Below are 17,530 nucleotides of genomic sequence, written 5' to 3' on the forward strand. Positions count from 1 at the left end.
TGGGAGTTAAGAGAACGGCAGAATGTATACAGAATGCTTACACACAGCCCGGTTTTCTGGGTGGCCGGCACGCTTGTCCACCACCAACCGATCCCACGAGTTTGCCCAGCACACCTTGATCCCGTGTGAACCCAGAACACGGGTATGACGAACGGGGGGAGGTTTTTTTTTTTTTTTTAGCGAGGAGCCTCTGATCTGGAACAGCACAGCTCCCGCCCCCTTTAGTCTACCTCGCAGGGCTACTTTTCCAATCCAAGCGGAAGGGGACGTGGGGGGAGAGCAAAGAAAGACAGAAGGACCCTTGCAACAAAAATTGCAGGGTTAAGACTTTCTGTCCATGCTCTGGAGCCGTCCGCTTTACCCCGAGGTTTGGCGATACCCTTACATACACCACTTGCCTTGACCAGCCAAGAGACAACACCCCCCCCCACTCCAGCCGTCTGCGCGCCCCTCCCCATCACACAAGTGCATTGTTACTAGATAATCCCCCCCCCCGGGCGCTTCCCTCTTTCCTCCTCTTGCCTCCCCCGGGGGGGAAAACCAGGTTGGGCCAGCTGGAGTGACGTCAATGTGGGGGAGGCCGCGGAAGATGGCTGCAGCGGCGGCGGCTGAAGGGGGTTGCCCGCTGCAAGAGCGAGCACAGGGCTGCGGCGGCGAAGCAGCAGGAGGAGGAAGAGGAGGAGGAGGAGGAGGAAGGCGCCTGGCTGGCTCGCCTCTGCGGGGCCGGTCGGTCCCAGCTCCGCAGAGCGCAGCGCCAGCGGGAGACCCCCGCCCTGCCTTCGCCCCCGGCTTAGTCCGCCCTTCTTTTCCCCCCCGCTTCCGATCGCCCCGGACCTTTCGTGCCCCCGCGGCACCATGAGTTGCTCGGAAGATGCCGCGAAGGAAAAATTGCTTTGGAACGTGAAAAAGGAGGTAAGGAAGCCGCGGGGGCAGAATTTTTTTGTGGGGTGTGTGTGTTTGTGTGTGTTTGGTAGTGGTCGTCGTTAGCTTGTCTACCTTGCCTTGATTTTTTACCGATTTGGGGAGGGGGTGTAGGAGAAAACCGGACCATCATCACTCTTCTCTCTCTCTTGCCGAGGTTGGGTTGCATTTTGGGGTTAGTAAGTGGTAACAGAGTTGGAAGGGACCTTAGAGGTCATCTAGTCCAACCCCCTGCTCACGCAGGAGACCTGTGCTAGGGATTCGAACCGCCGACCTTTCTAAGCTACAAGCTCAGTATCTTAGCCACTATGCCACCTAGTCAAGTTTGGGGGTCGGCATCCCATGGTGACTGTGGGGTGGCTACCAGATGAGTCGCTAAGTGGGAAAGTCCTCGCCTTATGGCTCCTAACCACGAGTTGGACGCTGCTCCAGTCTTAAATGAAACAACGAAGAAGGCGAGTCTTTCGTGGCCGTGTTCGCACGACTGTTTTGCCTGCTTCCCAGCACTGATCTGGGTTCGGCTACCAGCCATGTTCATCTGTCAGCGAGCCCCTCAGGTTGGGTTCATTCCAAATGCTAAGTTGCAATGAAGTTGGCTTGCCTCGCGGCTCATGGGCTGCCTTCGCACAACCTGTAGTAAATTCAAAGCAGAATATGTTTAACGAAGCTGGCTTAGAGGTTGATTTTTTTGTCTGGCTTAGTGTCTGGGGAAGGACATGAATCCGAGGGTTGTGTGAATCCAAAGATGTTCGTCCATCGTATTCGAATAGGACCTTGACATCTAATTGTGTGGGATGTCAAGACTTGTGTGCAAAACCAATTATGAGGTATAGATTGGGGGAATAAAGCTGAATGGGTATACACACACACACACCACACACAAAAGGATTAAAATTTAGAAAATAGAATAACTATAGAGTTGGAAAGGGACCTTGGAGGTCTTCTAGTCCGACCCCTGCCTAGGCAGGAAACCCTACACCACTTCAGACAAATGCTTATAAATACCCTTTGCAAATCTTAAAATTTGCAAAGGGTATTTATAGAAGCATCTCTTTCGGTGCCCAGCCCCTTCTTTGGAGTGAAGCTGAAGCTAAGCTGGTGGACGATTTCAAAATCTTTTCGAGAGAAATGGGAGACTTTCTCATTCCTGAATTGAGCCAGTCTGCCAGGTTTTGACCAAATATACACGCCAGCAGCCCGTACAAGCTCAGAGACCTCTTTGTCCCTCTCTTGTCCAACCAGGTGAGATGAGGGAGGACAAACATTCGGATGGCAGCTTTTACCCTTTTGCTAATCCTGTGTACTTTGGCACAAGCTGTGTTTGATTATGATGGACCTACTCAAGCTCATTTTACCCACCTTCGGCTTGGCAAGCGGTCAGCTTCCAGGTTCCCCTTTGTGGTGCATGCAGGTGATAATAGTGAGAGCTTACAGAATCAATCAGGCTCTTCTCTCCCCCCTGCTTTCCCACCCTCCCCAGACAACTCAAAAATAGCATATATTGTTATTAAAGGCTGTTTCTCTCTCTTTATTTCATGCAAAGGCGTCTGGTTTCATCCTTGACGTGTCTAGTTCAGAAGGGACCAGCTGATGCAAAAGACCTGTTTATGAATAAGGGAAAGGGAAATGAATGTAATACAGCTAGTCTTTGACTTACAACAGTTCATTTAGTGACCGCTCAAAGTTACAACGGCACTAAAAAAGTGACTTTTAGGAACGTTTTTTTCTTCCAATTAGGACCTGTTCAGCCTCCTCACAAACATTTATATCAAAATTGGCAACTGGTTCATGTTTATGACTGTTGCAGTGTCCCAAGGTCATGTGATTCTTCTTTTGTGACCTCCCAACCAGCAAAGTCAATGGGGAGGTCAGATCCCTTAACAATGGGGTTACTAACTTATCCACTGCAGTGATTCACTTAACAACGGTGGCAAGAAAGGTTGTAAAATGGGGCAAAACTCCCTTGACAAACGACTCCCTTAACAAGAGGAGATGTTGGGCACAATTGTGGTTGTAAGCTGAAGACTCTGTATTAGGCAAAATGCTTAAGTCTACTGGGACAGACCAGGGACAGTCAACTTTGTCTCTGCTGATGCAAACAAGAGTGCCTCTGAGGGCATGCAGAATATTGTGGTCTCACAAAGAACCTGTTGCTGACAGATATTTTCCTAGGGCTGGTGTGATGGTTGTGGGGTCAAAGGAACAAGGTTAGAAACCTGCCTACATTTTCTGAATCATACGTATCAAATCTTAAAGACAGTGGTGGAGAAATGCTCCAATCACTGTAAAATCTTGGCCTGGTTTTTTTTTTAAATAATCTAAAATCATGATTCAGATTAACTTACAGATCTGTGCAGTTTCCTTGGCATGGCATGATTTGATTTGTTACAGCTTCTTTTCAAGTTATTTTTAGGAGTTCTTGGCACTAAAATTTCCTGGTGGTATCCCCTCCAAGCACCAACCAAGTTGAAATTTGCTGCTCTAAAATCCATCAAAGTCCATTAGGAATATCACCTAATTGGACCAGAAATCCATTATGCAGTTGGGGATCCCCCAGAGGTGTCAGGACTACAAAGCCCAACATTCTCAGCCATGGAATTCTGGAGATTATATTCCAGGTGAAGGTAAAGGCCACTGCTGGCCATAAGCATGTACATTTGGAAAGTATCAGTTTTGGGAAGGCTTAGTATGGCTTAGTGCGGTGTTGCTCAACCGTGGCGACTTTAAGACGTGTGGACTTCAACTCCCAGAATCCACCAGCCAGCTGGGAAATCTGGAATTGAAGTCCACATGTCTTATAGTTGCCAAGGTTGAGAAACCCTGGCTTAATATAGTTTAATAGTCCCCCATTACATGCTTCTGGCCAGTAGTGGCTTTCAACTGGACAGGCATCATTTTTTTTACCTGTGATGGCGAACCTCTGGCACGCGTGCCACAGGTGGTATGCAGCGCTCTCTCTGTGGGCATGCGAGCCGTCTCCCTAGTTCGGCTCCACCACGCATGTGTGCATGCCTCCTGCTGGTCAGTTTGTCATCGGGTCTCTGCTGTGCATGGGGCGTGTGGGGGGCGTGCACGCATGCATGGGGAATGGGTAGTGTGCAAGGGGCTGCGCGCACTTTCCATTTTGGGAGTTCAGATATGAGCACTTTGGGCACCCAGTCCGGAAAAGGTTAGCCATCTCTGACCTAGAGAATTAAACTACCAGGTGTCTGGGTAGTTGGCTCCTGTGCCAGGGCGCAGTTAAGAGAGCCTTATGGCTTTTCAGAGGCTGAGAGGTATGTTGCTGCAAAAGCCTTTATAGTAGGAAGATTGCTGTTTAACGATCCATCTCTGCAGGAAATTGACAAAGGTTTCGTTTTCCTTATTGTTCCAAATCTCCAACAGCAAAATAATTCATGTCCCTGTTCTTGACAAGGAAGATCCTTGGGGTAATCTGGAGGGAGCTGCCACTCTGAATAAATTCTTCCGCTCAGATTTTTTAAAATGTTGCTTGCATCAGGACCGGTTAGCAGAACTTGGAAATTTTTTAGTCCAAATCCAATTGCATTTTCTACGGCTGAGTTGCCCACCGGTGCATTCGTTTCTCAACATTTCGCTGGATGCATTTTGAAAATGTTATCTTTAGCTGGCAGAAATGTGATTACATAGGCCTGGGGAGTGTCGGTGGGGGGGGGAGGACTGCAAAGAGTAGAACAGACTGTCCATCGAATGCAAAAAGACGCTACAGCCTTTTGCTTCTCCGTTTTCTAAGAAAAGGACAGCGATGAGCAATATAGGGGATTTATCGTAATATTCCATCTCTCTATCTTCTTTCATTATCTCCCACCCATCAGTTGCTGTGATCTTGATGACGCAGATGCTACTGTCGTGCTTGCAACTGTGAATGTGTGTTTTGGGTGGGAGGGGCTGTGCACGGCAGGGGGGATGGGGGGTGGATAGCGAGACCAACATTCATTCAAAAATGAAAACCTTTCCTTCTCTTTCTGTGTTACCGATGCAATTTAAGTCCCGCTCTTTCCACGGTCATGCAGGACATGGTTGATTAAGTAAGGAATGGATTATTAATAATATGGAAAAGAGTAAAAGGGAAACATTATTTAGAAATACCAATGTGGATTTCAACAATGGAAGCATTGACACATCCAAATTCTAGTAGTATGAAAAATATTATTAGATATAAAGATATCTTAACAGAAAGGGGGGAACTCAAACAAAAACAAGAATTAGAAAAACAAGGGATTGATATAGGTTGGTTTTCACAATTGCAAATACAATCAAGATATGAAAAAGATAAAAGGGAGTATGGTTTTAACTTGGGAAGTTCAGAGTTGGATAAGATACTTATGGGAACAGAAGAAAGAATAATCAAGAAACTATATAGCAATCTCTTAAGAACTAGGCTAGAAGAAGAAGTGGCTAAAGATACAATGTTAATTTGGGCAAAGTCATTATTTCTTTGCTTTACAATGTGGGGTCCCAGCAGTTGTGGGCTCAAAACAGGCATTCTCTTTTGTTAGCCAGAAGGAGAAGAATATGGAATTTGTTCTAAAAGACGTGTCGTGTATTAGATAGACATTTTCCCCCGTCCAATTTCTCCCACCCAACTGTTGTACTCAATTTACAACAGTTCATTTAGTGACCATTCAAAGTTACAGAAGCACTGAACAGCATCCCCATGGTCATGTGATCAAATTTCAGATGCTTTGCAATTGGACATTTATATGAGGGGTGCTGTGTCAGCTTATACGTAACAGCCGTCTGTAAACCCACATTTCAAATGCTTCTAGTTTCTTCAAGTGGTTTCTATCATAGACCAACTCCCTACTCCGTAGAGCAGGATAGAAAAGATGTAACATCTGACAAGCCTGATTTTCAGTCTTAGGCTTATGCCGTGACTGCAGAAGACCTTTTTCATTTTGAAAAAAAATGCTGTTCAAGCTTTCCCTATCCTTGTCTTTACTTCACTCATCATGTCCCAGCTTTCATGTAAATTAAAACAGAGATACGTGATCCTTTCAACTTTTTCTAGTGGTATTCCTTCCGAATTTATCAGTGGTAAATTAATGGGTTGTTTGCTGACGACCAGAATCTTGGTTTTTGAGGTGGTAAGCTTCCAACCATATTTTTCAGATATTTCTCTGTTGATGAGGAGCTGAAGGTCTTCATGCTTACTGAAGAAGCAGAACTGTATTATCAGCATACTTTAAATTGTTGATCTGAACACCATTTACTTTGAGACCAGCACCAATGTTTTCCAGTGCTTCGTTGAAAATTGACTCAGAGTAGATATTAAAAAACACTGGAGACAGAATACAGCCCTGTCTGACCCCTCTTCGTATTTTTGCATCATTCTGAGTGTTTTTTGCCCTAGTCTCAGATTTGCTATCTGATGCCAATATGGATTCTTTATGATTTGGATGTCTTTGTCATCTAGTCCCACTTGTTTCAGGATTTGTAATAGTTTATTGGGTCTTATTTTATCAAATGCTTTTTCAAAATGGATGAAGCACATGTAAACACTGTGACTGACATCTCCACAAGAACTTGAAGGCTGAACAGGGCATCTCAGATTGTTTCTGAAACCAAATTGTGTGTTAGTCACTCCTCAATTTTGTTGTATATTCTTGTGTGAATTATTCTCAGGAATATTTTCAGGGCATGGCTCATTAAGCTTATTGTTCTGTATTCGGTATACTTCTTTGCAATTATTATTTTTGGGGGGGGATTGTCACAAAGGTTGATTTTAGCCAACCATTTGGCAACTTTCCTGTTTCATATATTCAATTGAAGAGCTGCAGTAAAAAAAATTCTTCCCATTGTCTTTCAGCAATTTTAAATTTTCTACTGGGATATCATCAGGTCCTGTGGCTTTTCTTGTTTTTGTTATTTGCTAAGCAACCTAAATTCTGGGTCCCCAATTGTCATAAATGGAGGACTGCCTATTTTGCATTGGACAGCATAGAAATTTTGCAGTGGAAAGCATAGAAAGCACCGTTTCTCTTTTCATAAAGTCTAGAATAGTTGCTGGTAAAAATCTCATCAAGCATTTTTTTAAACTTCTATGTAATTGCTTTCTTTTTTTAAAAAAAACGGATGTTTCATTCTTTGAAAGGCTCGATCGCAAATCTCCTTCTGTGCCCTTTAAATGAAGAGGTGTTAAGTAAACAAAACGAAGGGATCTAATTGAATTCTGTTCACCAGCCTCCTCTTTTCCCATATTAAAGCATTTTGATTGCTCTTAAATTAACCAGTTCATTATTATTATTTTCCATTTCTCCGCCTAGTTCTTTCCAACCGCAGCAGGTAAACTTTGCGTAATGCTAAATGGTGAGAGCCTAGCCAGCAAGCTTCCGTAGCACAGTTTTATTCTTAAAGCATTTATTTTATCACCCTGGGTGCAGTTTCCATGTTCTCAGTGTTCTGGAGTGGGCAAAGCTTTTCCCAAAGTTGTCCTTAACATATACAGTCTTTAACGACTTGATTTTTCTTTTGTCAGCTTTGCAATTCCCATTAGTACGAGATTTATTTATTTTAACTTGAACTGAAAGGCAAGCTCATAATGCCGCTTGGAAATTGAACTTGAGTTGCTTGCTTTCCTGCTAGGATTGCTTTTAAGCCCCTGTGTCAAACAATTTGCTTTTCCGTGACAAGATGGAAAAGGGAACCAAGTTCTACAGAGCAGGCTGTTATTCAGCTGGCCCCATCCATCAGAACCCAGATCGTTCTGCTTCAATTAACAGCTAAGTGACCTGGTTACTCACAGCCATCAAAGTATCTGACACAGGTAGCTTTTTTTTAGGATCATCGTCTCACCAGAACAAAACTTAACATTGATCAAAACTAAAACTAGATCGCCATCTCACCAGATCAAAACTAAGATCATGGCATCCGGTCCTCTCAATTCCTGGCAAATAGATGGGGAAGAAATGGAGGTAGTGACAGATTTTATTTTCCTGGGCTCCAAAGTCATCATAGATGGGGACTGCAGCCAAGAAATTAAAAGATGCTTGCTCCTGGGGAGGAAAGCTATGGCAATTCTAGACAGCATACTAAAAAGCAGAGACATCATGCTGCCAATAAAAGTGCCTGTAGTCAAGGCTATGGTTTTCCAAATTTCAATGAATGGCTGTGAAAGTTGGACCGTAAGAAAGGCTGAGCACCAAAGAATGGAGGCCTTTGAACTCTGGTGCTGGAGAAGACTCCTGTGAGTCCCTTGGACTGCAAGGCGATCAAACCGGTCAGTCCTAGAGGAGATCAACCCTGACTGCTCTTTAGAAGGCCAGATCCTGAAGGTGAAACTCAAATACTTTGGCCACCTAATGAGAAGGAAGGACTCCCTGGAGAAGAGCCTCATGCTGGAAAGGATTGAGGACAAAAGAAGAAAGGGATGACAGAGAATGAGGTGGCTGGTTGGAGTCACCAAAGCAGTAGGCGTTGAGCTTAAATGCACTCCAGAGGATGGTAGAGGACAAGAAGGCCTGGAGGAATGTTGTCCATGGGGTCACGATGGGTCGGACACGACTTCGCAACTAACAACAGTCTCACCAGAATAAAAATTCCACTCAGTTTTAGAAGCCACAACTGGGAAATTTCTTCCATAATGGCCAGGTCATTCTACCCCCCCAGATCTAGCAAACTGTCCCAAAAATTCCTCTTATAGTTGCCCATTTATATATTTTAATACAATCAACTACATTAATTGAAACACGGCCCCTGACATGTAACTTCAGGGAGTCCTCGACTTACCACTGCAACTGAGCCCCAATTTTCAGTTGCTAATTGAGACAGTTGTTAAGTGAACGTGGTCCCATTTTACGACATTTCTTGCCACAGTTGTTAAGTGAATCGCTGCAGCTGCTAAATGAGCAACACCGTTGTTAGGTGAATCTGGTTTCCTTATTGACTTTGCTCGTCGGAAAGTCGCAAAAGGCAATCACATGACTCTGGAACGCTGCAACCATCATCCAAATGTAAATGACCATGGGGATGCTACAATGGTCGTGATAAAAACAGCCCTAAGTCACTTTTTTCAGGGATGTCGTAACGTCCAACGGTCACTAAATGAACTGTTGTAAGCCGAGGCCCACCTGTACTGTATATAAATATTACTACAAACCTATTTGAAGGGCAAATATCCACTGAATTAGATATACTTTGACAGGCTGGTTGGAATTCTCCCAGGATTATAAATCAGGAGTTGAGCTTCATCCATCAAACTCTTTGCTTGTCCAAAGGCTTCTCTAAGCTATTCCATATATGCCCCATTTCTGCTACTTGTGCTAGGATTCAAGGTAGCCAACATAAGAAATAAGGAACTGAAAGGTTAATGGAGGAGTGTCCAATCTTGGGAACTTTTAAGACTTGTGGACTTCAGCTCCCAGAATTCCCCAGCCGGCTGGCTGGGGAATTCTGGGAGTTGAAGTCCACAAGTCTTAAAGTTCCCAAGATTGGACACCCCTGGATTAATGTATACTTTCAGATTAATGCTGATGATAATTGAAAGTGGCAAGCCTGGCATAGGTTTTTTAAATGCTTAAAGAAAGGGCTAAATGTAATACAAGCAGCCCTTGACTTACCACCACAATTGATCCCAACATGTTTGTTGCCAAGTGAAACATTTAAGTGGATTTTGCTCCATTTTACGACCTTTCCTCTTACCGTGATGAAGTCAATCACTTGCGGTTGTTAAATTGGTGACATGGTTGTTAAGTGAACTTAGCTTCCCCGTTGACTTTGCTTGTCAGAAGGTCTCAAAATGGGATCGCATGGCCCCGGGCGACTGCAACCGTCATAAAGATGAGTCTGTTCGCCAAGGGCCTGCATTTTGATCATGGGGATGCTGCAACAATGAAGAATGGTCCCAACTCGATGTTTTCAGTGCCGTTGTAACTTTGAACGGTCATTTAAACGAACTGTTGTAAATTGAGGACTGTCTGTACCTGGGGCAGCGTCTTTCCCAGCAGGACAGTGAAACTGGAGTCCCCGAAACATTGGCTTCTGAATGAGAACTATCATCTTAGAATGGGACCTTGGAGGTCTTCCAGTCCAACTCCCTGTATAGGCAGGAAACCCTACACCACTTCAGACAAATGGCTATCCAACCTCTTCTTAAAGACTTCCAGTGTTGGAGCATTCACAACCTCTAGAGGCAAGCTGTTCCATTGATTAATTGTTCTAACTCCCAGGAAATCTCTCCTTAGTTCTAGTTGCTTCTCTCCTTGATTAGTTTCCCCCCATTGCTTCCTACCCTCAGGTGCTTTGGAGAATAGCTTGACTCCTTCTTTGTGGCAGCCCCACAAATACTGGATCATGTCACCCAGTGGTGGGTTGCATTTACCTGCATTACTGGTTCGCTGACCGCGTGCGTGGGCGTTCTGTTCGTGCACACGCCTGACTCACACTACGTCCGTGTGCACAGTCCACTGCCTCTGCAACAATCAGCTGATTGTTGGGACTTGCGCAGGCACCGCTTGCTGTGCACATGTGCGCAATTTGCCTTTTGCCATAAAAACAGATATCGATTGCGGGCGGGTGGGCCCAAAGAGCCACCGTACCGGTTTGTTCTCAGCTGCTGTTGTGGTCTGCCAGTGGCCTGCGGAGCTGGCAGTAGAGTTGGACAGTGAGGAGATTAGGGAGGAACATGGGCTAGTCCTGGCCTCTGGGGAAAGGCTTGGACGAGGGCTCTACGTTGGAGACAGAGAGGGGCCCAGGGCCATCTGGGAGTTAGTTATGTGCTGCCTCCGTAGCCTCCAGAGTCGGACAGCAGCGAGGCAGAGGAACAGGCTCTCCCTGTTCCCAGTGCACACATGCGCAAAGCTGCCAGAAGGCAAGAAGAGTTAAAGCAGAAGGGAAGACTCAGGAGTAAGGCTTGGAGGTGATAGGACATAAAGAAGAAGCAAAGGCACTTGAGCCTTTGCAAGAAGCAACTTGGTTCATGCTGGTCAGTTTACCTTCTGAAACTCCCTTTGGACTCTTTGCTCCGTGTGGCCTTGCCAAGCTAATTGCCCACTAAATCTTTCGCTGTGTTTTCAAAGAAGATAATGGTGGGTGCTTATCAGATTTCTTCCGAAGGACTTTGACAGCTTCTTTCCAACTATTTGGGACTCATTAGCGGCTGCGAATGAATAGAATTCACAGCCTTTGAAATAAAAAGTCGGTTAGCAAAGCATTCCAGATCTCGGAGATTTTCCAACTGGGTGCTCAATTTGACAGACCATCATTGCCTTACAGACCTGGTTAACCACTAAGTTTGCTATGGTTTGCACATATACATAAGCCTTGATTTACAGCCATTCATTGGGTGACCATTCAAAGCAATAATGGGTTCCGGATCCCGGTGCAACTGGTACGGTGCAACGGGGCCGCGCGTCTACCATATGCACGCATGCAGCACACGCATGCGCACTTACCACCTGCGATGCTCTGCAATGCTCCAGCTGCTTGGCGGCGCGTCGTGCAGGCGATGTACGCTCCGTGTATGTGCACGAAAGCCCCAATCAGCACAAATACCGGTAAGGAGTGCGGGCGGGCCCTCTGGAGCACCTTACCAGAATGGTACCTGGTGCTCACAGCAGACACCGGTACGCCGGTAGCGGGGTGTACCGGTCATATCCCACCACTGATTCAAAGTTACAATGGCACTGAAGAAGACTTCTTGAAGTCCACAGTTCAAGTCACTATAATCTTATTTCTAACGTTGCAAGAAATCTTCAGGGGTAGCCTTAACCTTGAAGAAACCAAACTCCTTCCAAGGCAGATCGCTTACAATTACAGGTAGTCCTCGGCTTACAACAGTTCATTTAGTAACTGTTCAAAGTTCAAATGGCACTGAAAAAAGTGACCGTTTTTCACACAACCGTTGCAGCCACCCCATGGCCACGCTGATCAAAACTCAGAGACAGCAACTGACTCGTGTTTATGACGATTGCAGTGTCTCGGGGTCAGGGAATCACCTTTTGTGATCTTCTTACATGTCAATGGGGAAGTCAGATAGCAATAGCAGACTTATATACCTCTTCACAGTGCTTTACAGCCCTCTCTAAGCGGTTTACAGAGTCAACTTATTGCCCCCAACAATCTGGGTCCTCATTTTACCCACCTCGGAAGGATGGAAGGCTGAGTCAACCTTGAGCCTGGTGAAATTCGAACTGCCAAATTGCAGGCAGCCAGCAGTCAGCAGACGTAGCCTGCAGTACTGCACTCTGACCACCGCGCCACCGTGGCAGATACTAACCAGATACCAACAGTCATGATACTAATTTAATGACTGAAGTAATTCCCTTAACTGTGGCAAGAAAAATAGTTCAATGGGGTAAACTCCACTTAATAAATGTTTCACTTAATGACAGAAATGTGGTCCTAAGTCGAGGATTACCTGTAGTCCAGTAAGGAAATGTATCTGAGGGGGAAAAAACCGAATTACTCATCTCAAGCCACCAGTTTTCCCTTAAAATAAATGGATTCCTACCCTGTTTTCCCGAAAATAAGACCTCCCCAGATAATAAGCCCAATTGGGCTTTTGAGTGCCTGAGCTAAAATAAACCCTCCCCAAAAATATTGGAACACAGCAACAGCCATGAGGAAGCTCGATGCCTCCTGCACCCCCAAAATAATAAGACCTCCCTGAAAATAAGGCCAAGTGCTTATTTCGGGGGTCAAAAGAATACAACACCCTGTCTTATTTTCCAGGTTTCATCTCCAAGTCTTCAGTTAACACCCAAGGCAAATTATTTTGATATGAGACTTACAAAATCTCAAATCTGTGCTGTTCCTTCCAGGTAGGGCTGTTCCTCCATCCCCACTCCTCATGGGTAGAGGTGGGCATCACATAATGTACCAACCACTTCGCCCAGCACTGGAAATGTGAGAGTGCGCGAATGTACATGCACAACAGTGGTGAGATTCAAATAATTTAACAACCGGTTCTCTGCCCTGATGACCAATTGGGTAGGCAGGGCTTGGTGGTCATGTGACTGAGTGGGTGTGGCCAACTCAACGTCACTCAGGTTGATGGGCACTTCGCCTTTGTGACAATGTGATAAGGGTTAACCGGAGAGGCAGTTTCTGTAAGTAGTGCAATAAAGATTATGCTAGAAACACCACCAGAATGTTCCTTCCTTCCTGCCTTCCTTACAGGATTAGCCCTGTAAAGTGGAGGGAGGGAGGAGATTTTTTCCAACAACCGGTTCTCCAAACTGCTGAGAAAGTTAACAGCCGGTTCCCCCAGATAAGTGCTAACCGGCTGAATCCCATCACTGATGCTCATGGCTCCAAAAAACGCACCAATATATGGCCAAAATAGGACGGGACAGGTGGGCGGGCCTACCAGTTGGAACTATTGGTTTGGCCGAACCGGTCCGAATCGGCAGTAGCCCACCACTGCTCCTGGACTTGTAACGTTTTTTTAAAATAATGGGACATCTGGAGGGAAATATCTATGGAGATTCTTAGTCCTCCAGGTCACGGTTGCTGTCCCAAAGGTGCTTTTTCAAAAGGCAACTGGATTTTCTTCGTTTTTCCTTGAAGATGTTTCGCTTCTCCTCCAAGAAGCTTCTTTGGTTCTTGCTTCAGTTCTGACTTTTTCTGGGATGGAGGTGGATGGGTGGGTGGGAGGAATTGTTGAAGACTGCACCAGAATGCGTTTGAAGTGAAGATTGGCAAAAAGCCGCAGCGGGAAGATTATTCCCCGATTGCTCAAGTTGCGTTCACACATCGGCTGTATGTCAAGCCTGCTTGCTTTCCCGGCTTGTCTGTTGCCAGCTGCCTGGTGAGTAACACAGCTTGAAAAGGGAAAAAGGAAATAAGCTTTCCAGCCACCTCACAGTCGGTAGAAGTTTCCCCGTTTTGTTCAAAAGCTGTTGCAGCAGAAAACACAGTTGGTAGGTTTTGTTTCTTTTACGTCCTTGTTTTCTCATTCCTGGCTGTGAAGCCCCACGAAGGAAGAGAAGGGACTGTAAATCTTCACGTGGTTTCCTGAAGGATGACGGAGCCCAAATGAATGGGAAGGGACTGATGTGATTTGGAGTAGAGAATACTCCAGAATTGGAAAGGACCTTGGAGGTCTTCTAGTCTAACCCCCCGGCTCAGACAGAAAACCATTTCAGACAAACACTTGTCCAGTCACTTCTTAAAAGCCTTGATGGGCATCTCTCAGTGGCATTTCCTGCTATTTATAATGGTGCTCTCAATAGTTCTTTACATCCATTCCCAGTTGCAAAGCCTGGAGAAATTCTTGCTTTTTGGCAGCCAATCCATGTGTCTAGCATGCTGCCTAAAGAGACCATGAAACTGTATCTTCTGGAGACTCAAGTCCAATGACCCTTTTTCATCCTTCAGAACGGGTCACGAGAGAGGGCAGCTTAATTCCTCTTGTGCACCACTTGTTCTGAGCAACTAGCTCTGGATGAGCTCATGTGCAGGATCATAGAGCATAGAATATCAGAGTTGGAAGGGATCTTGGAGGTCTTGGAGTCCAACCCCCTGCTCTAGCAGGAGACTCTATAGCCGTGATGGTGCACCTATGGCACATGTGCCAGAGGTGGCACGCAGAACCCTTTCTGTGGGCACGTGCACTATCGCCAGCTGGCCTTCTGGTTTCCGGCATGCATGAAAGACGGCCTGAAAATGGCCCCCAAACAGCATGAAAACAACCCAAAAATGGCCTGAAAAGGACCAAAAACCAGGCATGCACATGCTGGGCATGCTGGTTTTTGGGTTTCCGGTGCTCCAGCACACGCACATGCACAAACATGCACGGGAGTTCTGGTTTAGACACTCGGTGCCAAAATGGCTCACCATCACTGCTATATAGTCTATACCCATGATGGTGAACCTACGGCAAGCGTGCCACAGGTGGCACACAGAGCCATTTGTCAGGGCACGCAAGGCATTGCCCTGTCAGCTGGACAGTGTGCATGCGCGTGCTGGCTAGCTGACTTTGGCCTTCTTTTGAGGCCATTTTTCACCCTCTGGAGGCTAAAGCCTCCGGAGCGTGAAAAATCAGCCCTACGGGCAAACCGGAAGTTCGGGAATATACTTCTGATTTAGCCCTCCGAAGCCTTCAGGAGGCTTCCCTAAAGGCTCCGGAGGGCAAAAAACGACCCTACAAGCAAACTGGAAGTCCTGGTTTGTCCGTAGGTCCATTTTTCATCCTCCGGAGACTTCAGGGAAGCCTCCTGAAGGTCTCCAAAGGCTCTAGAGGATGAAAAATGACCCTACAAGCAAACCGGAAGTCCGTTCCTGAACTTCCGGTTTGTCCGTCGGGCCACTTTTTTGCGCTCCAGAGACTAATGAGCCGAAGTGGCGCAGTGGTTAGGGTGCAGTACTGCAGGCCACTTTAGCTGACTGTTATCTGCAGTTCAGCGGTTCTAATCTCACCGACTCAAGGTTGACTCAGCCTTCCATCCTTCCGAGGTGGGTGAAATGAGGACCCAGACTGTGGGGGCGATATGCTGACTCTGTAAACTGCTTAGAGAGGGCTGAAAGCCCTATGAAGCGGTATATAAGTCTAACTGCTATTGCTATTGCTACTTCAGGGAAGCTCTTGAAGCCTCTTGAGGCTCTCCATGGGGCACAGGGGAGGCTGTTTTCACCCTCCTCAGGCTCCTATAAAGCCTCTGGAGCCTGGGGAGGGCAAAAAAATCATGCCAAAAATGGGGGGGGGAGCGCTGGTCATACATGCATGCCTGCTGGGGTCGTGCACATTGTATTATGGGTGTGGCACGCCCGCGCATGACCCCCCTGCGCTCCCCCGTTTTTGACACACAAGCCAAAAAAGTTTCACCATCACTGATCTAAACCATTTCAGACAGGTGGCTGTCCAGTATATTCTTAAAAGCTTCCAATGACGGAGCACCCACAGCTTCTGAAGGCAAGCTGTTCTACAGGTTGACTGTTCTCACTGTCAGGAAATTTCTCCTTAGCTCCTTAGGTTGCTTCTCTCCTTGATCTGTTTCCATCCATTCTTTCTTGCCTTGCATTCGGACACTTTGGAAAACAGGTTGACACCCCCCCCCCCATTTTTGTGGCAGCCCTCCTGATATTGGAACACTGCCATCATGTCACCTCTGGCCCATCTTTTCACTAGACTAGCCATGCCCACTTCCTGCATCCGTTCTTTTAGTCTCCAGGCCCCTAATCAACTTTATTGCTCTTCTCTGCACTTTTTCCACAGTCTCAACCAGGGTGGATTTGATTTAAATCAACTCAATTTCAATCATAATTTTTAAAGAGCAACTGTCATTCCTGCCCCACAGTAGCTCCCCCTCTGGCCGGCTGTTGACTTACCGACAGTCTCGATATTGCAGAATATACAGCCTAATGCTACATAACGAAGCTCCATTTCATGCTGAATAAAGTAAATTATTAATGTATCTTAAATAGAAAACTATCTTCAGGTAGATTTTTTTACTCCAGAAGCATTTTATTAAAATAAATTTGATAAAAAAATTTAAAAAATCCAATTTAAATAAAAGAAATCTGATTTTTTTTATTTAAAAAAAAATATTGATTTTTATCCACCCTGGTCTCAACCTCTTTTTTATGTATAATTTGGTGACCAAAACTGGATGCAGCTTCTGGTGCTTTCAACAATATTTCCTAATGGAGACCAATCCTGGAATATTGTACAGATTTTTCATAAAACTTAAGTTGTATCATATGTATAGTGACGTCATAGCAGTAAGCAGCAGCCTGCGGCTCTGGAGCTGCATGTGGCTCTTTCATCCCTCTGCTGTGGCTCCCTGTTACCAGTCCACAATTGATAGGGCTTTCGGTTAGGACAGGTAGAGGAAAAAGGACGCCCCACTAGTGGGGGAACTGGACTTCCGGTAGGCTCCAGAACTGAATGTGGGGACCCCTGGACTAGAAGACTTCCAGGGTCCCTTCCAATTCTATTATTCTGTGTTCTAAGTCCATGGAGTCTTCTTGGGAACATTTTCAGAAGGGTCTATGGCCATGATGGCAAACCTATGGCACGTGTGCCCGAAGTGGCACATAGAGCCTTGTCTCCTGGCACGTATGGCATCACCCGTTCCTCTTCCGAGTTTCTGGTGCACATACCCATGCAATAATCGGCTCAACTTCATGCATGTGGCAGTGCCAGAAACTGGAAGAGTTGGTCTTCCATTTTCTGGCATGAGCATGTGAGCTGGCCAGCTGATTGTCATGCACACAAATAACTAGAAGACTAGCTGGCCAGTGCGCATTTGTTCATTTTCCGGCACAGGCAGCTCCTCTTCCAGGTTGCGGCCCCAATGAGCATGCACGCCATCCCTGGTCTATGGAAATTCTCAGTTGTGGTAGTCCCAAAGGTGTTTTATTTTTCAAGAAGCAACTGGACTTCCTTGTTTTTTTTTCTTCTTTGAAGACATTTCGCTTCTCATCCAAGAAGCTTCTTCAGTTTGTTCAGTTGCCTTATTCAGTTCTCTCTTGAAAAAGCACCTTTGGGACAATATTCAGAAGAGGTTCTAGGGCTGAGAGAGAAAGAGAGACACAAAGATCTCCCAACTGGCTTTGTGCCTAAGACAGGACTAGAAATTCATGTTCTCCAAGTTTCTAGCCTGGTGTCTTTAAGCACTATGGCAAACAGACTCTCTGTGAAGGTTTGTGG

General features: G+C 45.9%; 1 protein-coding gene across 4 annotated transcripts in view; it reads left to right on the plus strand.

Moving 5' to 3' along the window:
• Positions 1-619: 619 nt before the first annotated feature.
• SGSM2 (small G protein signaling modulator 2) overlaps positions 620-17,530 on the plus strand; it is a 156,267-nt gene continuing 139,356 nt past the window's right edge. For 2 of the 4 annotated variants that reach the window (XM_087717179.1, XM_087717178.1), the window contains exon 1: positions 622-912. In XM_087717179.1, the coding sequence (XP_087573305.1) occupies positions 856-912 (57 nt within the window). In that variant the 5' untranslated portion in view covers positions 622-855. Of the gene's footprint in view, positions 913-17,530 lie in introns of all 4 variants that reach the window. The other 2 variants (XM_087717181.1, XM_087717180.1) reach the window with 2 other exon arrangements.

This window comes from Thamnophis sirtalis, unplaced genomic scaffold (assembly GCF_051295495.1).
Source record: "Thamnophis sirtalis isolate CommonGarterSnake01/CBP01778 unplaced genomic scaffold, rThaSir2_p1.2 scaffold_6, whole genome shotgun sequence".
Taxonomy (NCBI): Eukaryota; Metazoa; Chordata; class Lepidosauria; order Squamata; family Natricidae; genus Thamnophis; species Thamnophis sirtalis.